The sequence below is a fragment of the Nomia melanderi genome, chromosome 13 (assembly GCF_051020985.1).
Source record: "Nomia melanderi isolate GNS246 chromosome 13, iyNomMela1, whole genome shotgun sequence".
Lineage (NCBI taxonomy): Eukaryota > Metazoa > Arthropoda > Insecta > Hymenoptera > Halictidae > Nomia > Nomia melanderi.
Genome location: NC_135011.1, coordinates 1,271,019 through 1,278,962, shown reverse-complemented (window position 1 = coordinate 1,278,962; position 7,944 = coordinate 1,271,019). Strand labels below are relative to the sequence as shown.

The 7,944-nt window shown below is 54.9% G+C and overlaps 2 protein-coding genes across 4 annotated transcripts in view; both read right to left on the bottom strand.

Moving 5' to 3' along the window:
* Positions 1-197: 197 nt before the first annotated feature.
* LOC143175244 (adipokinetic prohormone type 3) lies at positions 198-1,263 on the bottom strand. Its single transcript, XM_076373452.1, has 3 exons — positions 1,026-1,263; positions 745-952; positions 198-670 (listed from the first exon to the last, which is right to left on the bottom strand). Coding segments are annotated over exons 1-3 (255 nt in total). The 5' UTR covers positions 1,028-1,263; the 3' UTR covers positions 198-625.
* Positions 1,264-1,399: 136 nt separating this feature from the next.
* The window catches only part of shg (DE-cadherin), a 46,679-nt gene continuing 40,134 nt past the window's right edge, over positions 1,400-7,944 (bottom strand). For 2 of the 3 annotated variants that reach the window (XM_076373450.1, XM_076373451.1), the window contains exons 8-13: positions 7,330-7,909; positions 5,741-7,267; positions 5,434-5,657; positions 5,150-5,365; positions 4,524-5,070; positions 1,400-4,444 (exon numbers count right to left, since the gene is read on the bottom strand). In XM_076373450.1, coding sequence (XP_076229565.1) covers positions 4,302-4,444; positions 4,524-5,070; positions 5,150-5,365; positions 5,434-5,657; positions 5,741-7,267; positions 7,330-7,909 — 3,237 coding nt within the window. In that variant the 3' untranslated portion in view covers positions 1,400-4,301. The remainder of the gene's footprint in view (positions 4,445-4,523; positions 5,071-5,149; positions 5,366-5,433; positions 5,658-5,740; positions 7,268-7,329; positions 7,910-7,944) is intronic. The other variant, XM_031986874.2, reaches the window with a different exon arrangement.

Genomic DNA, 7,944 nt, shown 5'->3' with positions numbered 1-7,944 from the left:
TTAAAGTCGATTAGTGATACTTATACTGAAATCTTAATAAACACACAGTTAGTGTTACAAAGAAATTTAGTCAGTTAAATGCTTGGCAGTTCCAGTATTAACCCTTTGTGGACGAAGATACTTTGAAATATCCAAAGTCTTTAACAAACGAAGTTAAATGAAATATCAATTACTCAATTAATAGGAAAAAAGGAAGCTTGTTGTCAGAACCAAATCATCTTCGCGGCTTGGTCTTCCAAATATGAGCACTCCATCTCTCCGAAGTATCGACAATCATCCACAAATGGTTAAAGCTACTAAAATAAAGATGGCAGCCAATAGGAAACCCCACAAAACGTTCGTTCGACACGCGAGTACCGAGAAGACCGGCGATTCGAATCGGGAGGGCATAAGGAAACTTGTTCGTTTACTACTGATCGTTTGTATTGTTGTTCGTATCGCTAATTTGACAAACTACGGCCGCTCGGAATGAAAGGACGCCCGCGCGACCGGTGTCCGCCACGTCCGGGCGACATGGCGGACACGCGAGGTCCTCGAGAAAAAAACCTCTTCGAAACGTATAGATCGGAGAGCCCAATGTCAGCGACGCTGCCACCGACGCTCGTTCAGCGAAATCCTGGCGCGTTCACTCGTTCAGCTTCCGGCAATCCAGCATTTGCTGCGCTTCCATCTGCAAGCAAGCGCACGACAAAGAGCCGATCAACGATCTCGATCCCGAGACACGCGAAGCGAACGCGTAACCACCTGTATCGTGCGGTACACGTTCAGCAACTGCTCTAGCGAGGGCGTGACCCTTGAACCGCACTCGACGCTGCCCGAGTCGAGCGGGCCTCTCCTCTGGCTCCGCTTTCCCCAGCCGGTCGAGAAGTTCAGCTGAGCCTGCGCCCCGGAGTCCAGAATCAGGCACAACAGGAAGATGACCGCGAGGAAGCCGAGACGGATTTTTCGATACCTGCGGGAAACCGAGGAATATTCTACCGGGCGGCGCGGATCGAACGAACGAGAGAATCCTGTCGCCTACTTACATGCCTGTGATCGCCGGTGCGCTGGTTCGTCTGGTTTCCGGTCTGGATCGCCGCCGATTGCAACGACGCAGCGGCGACCGGCATGCTTTTATACCCTCGTCCCAGGGAAACCATTCGAGACCGCGACTGGAGCAATCGCGTCGCCATAACGACGTCCTTTCGCGAGGAATCGGGACGATTTCGAAAGATCCCCGTTGAGCAACGCTCCCCGATACCGATGCGACTCGAACGGCTTCCCCTTCGTTAATTCTGGGGCCGCGAAGCCCCACGGCCGACGGCCGCTCGTTAATTAAACCGTGTCTCCCTTGTCGCGATCGTGGATGATCAGTGTCACGGGAAATTTCCCGGCGCCGCGGCGAAACGTATGAACGCGCTTGTATTCGAAGTTTACTTTATTGCTACAAAAAGAACAAATTATCGTTCGGGCGAGAAGCGTTGGCTGCCTCTCTTCCCGGCGAGAAGTCAGGGAGGCGAGGGGAGGCTTTCGGTCGCGGCGTACGAGCCGCCTCGGTTTTCGCAGCCATTGGCACGGCAATAACGCAGGGGAGCGAGGATGAATGCGAGTAAGACGGACCTATGGAGAATTTCCTTTTTTTATAGTTCAACTCCGTCGCGTTTCGTCTCGCTCCCTGTGTTCTCGCGGCTAATGATGACGGTGCCGGTTTAAATCCCCAATATTCACTGTCTCGAGCTGATTAACGCGATGTCGGGCAGAAAGTGAACACGAGGGGAACAGAGAAATACGGGTGAACGAGACGGCAAGTATAAATATGGAACGAAGAAGTTTTCTACACAGGAAATCGTGGGATTCGAGCGGCATCGGTGCACGCGTCGAAAACGAGTCCTCCTCGCCTCCCTAATTTCTCCGGAAGAGCCGCCAACGGTTCTCGGCCGGACATACACGTATCTCCGACGACGATAGTTGACGAGTCGCGGGTAAAGGATAAAGGTGCGCAGACGTACGGGTTGCCATCGACTGTCGCGCATTCGACGTTCGTCTCTTCGGCGAGTGCAGCTCGAAGGATGCGCTCGAACGCGGAAAGTGTTTAGAAAAAATTAGCGTGCGCGCTGAGAAACGGTCGTCTTCCCTTTTCCTTCTCCGGTCTTCTTCTTTCTTTCGTTTCTCCTTTTTTTTTTCTTTTTTGTTTGTTTTTGTTTTTCTTGTCTGGTAGTACAGAAGGGCAGTGTTCAGATACATATGTATATGTAATCGCGACGTCGGCACGGCTATCTCGAGCCGTGGACGAGCTCCGGGGCCTCGATCGGCAACGACGGAGCCGAAAAACTACTCGACGATCGCGTTCCCGAAGCGTCTCGGGCTCCTCCGTTCGCTCCATTCCCGGGGGACGTCTGCGGCGCAGAGGTGCGAGGAACGCGAACGCGACTCGAAGCTTCGGTTTCCGTCGGGAGCCCTGTTTTTCGCATCTATTTTACCTTACGCCACGGCCGCGTGGCATCACTCGTTTCGCGACGTTCGCCAACAGAAACGTATTTTGTACTGCAAAATACGAGGGGCGCGACCGTGCTTCGCCACCTCGGCGATGCTTCCGTCGGGTTCTCTACAGTCTAAGAGTGGCTCGCAGCTAATCGTTTGCGCGTGCCGTTACACGCGATCCGCGCGTCCGTATTTCTTCTGAGATCACACGCTTTCGCAGTAAGCTGCACTCTATTCTTTATCGTATAAATTACACGTTGGCTTCCTTCCTTTCCTATCCTTATCTCTTTCTCGCACTCTCTCTTTCTTTCTCTTTCTCTCCCTCTCTCTCGCTCTCCATCACTCTTTCTCTCTCACGCACGCTGTCCCTTTCACTCCGAGTCCTGTCTTCCTCGTGCACGCGCACGCGTTCGTTACGTATTTATACATATATACCGTCAATGATTTATCGTACAAAAAGCTTACAAATTATTATCACATATATACGTGTACGTACGTGCGTATACGCGTACATAGGTACACGAATATACATACATATATGTATACATATATATGTATAGGTATAGAAATTGTTTCTCGAGGCGGAGCACGAAGAGCCACGGTCCAACGATGAGGAGGAACCGGATGGCAGGAAAATATTCAGCAACGTTCGGCGTTCACGCACGTCGGGACGACGAGCGAACGCTGTCCGTTGCACGATATGGCACCTCTGGTCTTTTTCGTCGAGTCCTCGAGAGAGTTGCCCCGAGTGCCCGTTCGGCTATTAGATCCAGTCCGACGAGTCGACGTTGCATCGAATCTTCGCGACCTCGCATGGTTCCTCGTAACTCGAGCCTGCTCGCAAACCTCGGAAAAACGCGTGAATTACCGGTCGCGTTCGAGTCTTGGGGAGGATCGATCGCCTCTCGATCTACGCGTAACACACCTCCTTCCGCGTCCCCTTTGTCTATTTTTATAATTTATACCTACTCTTAGTTGTAATTTGCATACACGAACATACGCTTCGCGCGTCACACATACTCGATTCCACGTATTCGATTAATAAAATACTCTATAAGTTAAATAATGAAGCGACGTTGTTCGCTCTTCCTCTCTCCTCCGTCGTTCGCTCGGGTACCGGCTTCGTTTCGCGTTCCCTACCGCGCGTTCCCTACTCCTCTCTTCCTCACTCTCTTCCTCACTCTCTTCCTCACTCTCTTCCTCACTCTCACTCACTCTCTCTCTCTCTCACTCTGCTCGTCTTTCCGCGGTTGGATTCTCGCGCGAGTACCGCGAACGTTCACCTCCCCCATCGACGTCCGCTGTGTTCGAGAGTTTACGTGTATCGTTGATATACATTTATCTAATGGAATTCGTAAAAAATATGCCGAACGGCTCGTCGTCGCTCGGACGATCGTCGAACTTGGAAACACGTCCGATCGTATCGCCTCGCCAAGTGTACGGGGTTCGCCGCTGTCAGGCCGGTCGATGCAAAGATATGTAATTCGTCCCTCGTTTCGGGAGTCGCGTGACCTCGAACGAGAAACGAGAAACTGGAAGGCGGGATGGATGATTATCAGTTCTGGTTTCAAAGATCCCGGGGTTGCGAATCGATGTCTCGCTCGGGAACGACGCTCGGATGCCGCGTTCGTCCCGTCGCGCGATTCGTTCAACGAAAGAGGGATAGCGATGTCATCCGTGGGTCCGTCCGATGTCCTCTTCGGTCGAGCCACGGCGATGGCGCGTGCGCTGCAGAACGCGGCCGGAGATGGCGTTTAAGTACAAAATGCAAAAGCCTGCGAGCGAACAGTTTTGTCGAGGTCCGCGAACTGTTTTGTCGAGGTCCGCGAACGGGTTGAAGCTCAACACCAGCTCTCGCTCTCTCGTTCTCCGACGCCGTCGCTCTCCTCGTCGCTGGCCTCCTCTCCGTACATGTCTGCCAGCTTTCGAAACCTCGGTCCGAAATTCGAGAGGTAGTTGAATTTCAGGTCACCGTCGTCGGTACCTGTCGGGAGGAGATGTCGACGGTTAGACGATTGTCTTAGAAATGAAACGATCGTCACCTCACGGGTGTATATACATACAAGAAGCCAAGGACGACAGGGATCCCTCGGAATTGCCCTCGCCCTCGTACGCGTAGTGCCTGACGTCGTCGAACGGGTTCGTGTCCGGATCTTTGTCGCAGCTTTCCTTCTTGCCGTCCAGGAAACCGCAAATATCCGGAACCTCGTCAGGAGCTTGGAAGAAAAGACGATGCAGATATGTCACGGGGAACCCAGAAGAAAGAATCGACTTCGACTCACCTCTGCCAGTCGCTATCTTCGAATCGATGGGAGGAGCGTCGTAAATGGTTCTCAGGACGTTCAAGTCGTAACCGGTGTCGACCTCGCCGCCTCCTTCGTCTTCGTAATTAATTATATTCTCTCGTATGTCGTCCATATCCTTGTACAGGTCGTCCGTTTTACGCCTGTGCACCACCACGGCGAGCAGCAGTATCAGCAGTATCGCCACGCACACCAGAATCGCGACCAAGAAATTGGTGTCGATTCCGAAGGAAATCGCTTTGGCCATTCCGTGATCGCAACCCGGATCCGCGTTGCGCGACAGCGATGGCATTCCCAGGTTGTACGTCTGAAAGGTACAGGAGGAGGAAGTTTAGAAGTGTCATCGAAACCGATGGTTCTCCGGCATTCTCAGAACAGATATTCACGTTTCCGTTGAACGTCATGTTACGTATGCAGCCGATGAACCCCTTGTCGGTCGGTTTGTAGTCCCATTGGAACTGCGAGCCGAGCTGCGCGAGGTTGGTCATGGTCCCGCCGATTTGCATGGGGCTGTTCACGTTCAGAAACTCGTTGGGCCCTTGCGGCGCGGTCAGACTCATGCAAGCCGATATGCCGCAATTGTCCACCTTCATCTCGATCGACTGAAAGAACATGGCGTCGTTTTCGTTCGGGAATCTAACGACGCTCTACCACGACAAAGAGTACTCACGTTCTTGGTCCAGTAAACGTCTATTCTATGGCTCTTGCCGTCCGTGAGCTTGATCTTCTTCTGATCGAGCCGCACGGTGCCCGTGCCGTAGTCCATGTAAAGGACCGCGTAGCCTTGTTGGAGCTCGAGCGCCATGAAATCCTGGATGGCCACTCTGTGGCTGTAGGTCATCGGGCCGAAATAGAAGACCAAACCGTTGTCGACGTGCGGCGTTATCTCGAGACCTGTGCGAGCACGATGAGCGTAACGTCCCAGCAGTCGAGGCATCGCGACGATCACGAGAAAAAATCAGAATTCTAGATCTTACCCAAATGAGAGTCGTCGCAAGCTTGACCGGGCGGAGGCATCACGGCCCAGCCGTCGCCGTGGAACCCGATGCCGAGGAGCTCGCACCTGGGTCCCTCGAGGCCGGGCGGGCATTCGCAACGCTCGGCGAGCGGAGTGCCGCCGTTCAGGCAGACGATCGGCTCGGCCACGTGACAGGTGCATTGCGGATCCACCACCGCCCGCACCCCGATGAAGGAGCTCGTGTTCGTGTAGACCGCGTACGGGACGGTGCTGGCGTTCAAGTAACTGCGGCAGGAGTTGTTGCAGTGCTGCTTCTCGAACAGACACTCGTCGATGTTCACCAGCAGGATGTTCGTCTTCAGTTCCTGTTCGATCTCGCGGCTGTGCTGCGCCAGTATCGTGTTCAGCTTCTCGGGCGCGTAATACGGGCTCCCGTGAACGGAGAACCGAACGTCGAGCAGGCTCCTGTTATTGTGATGCGGAGAATGGAGCACCGTGAACACGTCCACGTTCTCCACGGACGCGTTCAGCATGTTGGCGATCCTCTCTTGGAACATCTCCTTCTTGCTGACGCCGATCTCGCTGGGCGCGACGAACTGCTCCGCGGTCATCCCGTAGAAACGAACGGAACCGGAGCGGACCACCGCCTCCTCCGGCAGCTCCTTCACGGTGACGTTCACGTACGCGTTCACCTGGTGCCGCTGAATCCGCCGGCTCTCCTCGGTGACGAGGAACTTCAGGACGAACGTGTCGTTCGACGTGCCCGACAGCAACGTGATCATCCCCGTTTCCTGGTTCAACCGGAACCCGTCGTGCGTCGAGGCCCAGGCGAAGTGTTTGTCCGGCAGGTCCCAGTCGTCCGGGTCGTTCACGTACACCCGACCGATCTCCGTGTCGGGCGACTCGCCTTTGTAATTGTACACGAATATGGAACTGGAGCCTTCCGACATCTCGTTGTCGTTCTCGTCGCCGATGATCACCGTCAGGGTCGACGTGCCCGTCATGGGCGGCTTCCCGCTGTCCGTGATCGCGATCGGTATGTTGTAGCTCTTCCGCTGCTCCCGGTCGAACTGGTACTGCGCGAGCAGGTTGGCGCCGCGGATCGCGAACCTCGAGCGGATCTCGTCGTCCGCGGTGTTCTCGTCGATGCGGAAGTAAAACGGGGGGCCGTTCTCGTCCGAGTCGTAGTCGCGGGCCTTCAGCTCCGTGATCCGACCCGGCCGCTTGTTCTCGCCCCAGACGACGGGGTACGGCATGTCGAGGAACGGCGCGTTGTCGTTTATGTCGATCAGCGTGATGTTCACCATCACCAGTTCCCGCAGCGCGGTCGGCGAGCCGTCCTCGTCTCGCGCCATCACTATCACCGTCCACATCGAGTAGCCGTTCGGCGCGTCCCTGTCCAACGGTTTCTTCAGCGTCATGCAGCCCGTCTTGTTGATCCCGATCAGAGGCTGTTGGTCGTCCTTCACTATGAAGTACGCGATGTGCTGGTCGGCGCTCCTGTTCTTTATGTCGGGGTCGTAGGCGACCACGGTGGTGATGCAACCTGTAACCAGACAGTCATGATAATCAAAATTCATGGGACGAAGGGGAACCTCGCGACCTTACCTTCCACCAGTTCCTCCTCCTTGATCGTCGGGTTCTTCTTGAAGTCCTCGAAGACCGGCGGATTGTCGTTCACGTTCTCGATGAAGATCTTCACCTGAGCGGTGTCGTTGTACAGGCCGTCGAACGCCCTCACCGTCAGGTTGTACTCGGTGATCTTCTCGTAATCGAGGGCCTTCTTCACGCGGATCTTGCCGGTGGTCCCCTCGATGTAGAAGCTGTCGTCGGTGTTGCCGAATATGATGCTGTACGTGACCGGGCTGGCCGTGTCCGAGTCGAGGGCCTTCACCTCGGTGACCAGCGCGTTGATGTTCGCGTTCTCGAGGATGGAGTTGGCCGTGTACACCGCCTGGGTGAAGTGGGGCGCGTTGTCGTTCTTGTCCGCGATCTCGATGCGGAACACCTGCTGGCCCTTGTTGTGCTCGCCGGTCTTGACGACGGCGCTGGGCGAGTTGTCCACCGCGATCACCTTCACGTTGTACGTGTCCTCCTGTTCCCTGTCGAACGTGGTCAACGTGGTGATATTACCGGTGTACTTGTCGATGGCGAACAGGTCCCGGAAGTTGTCCAACTCGTAGGTAACCTGGACAGAGGCCGGACGGTTAGACGCTCGGATGA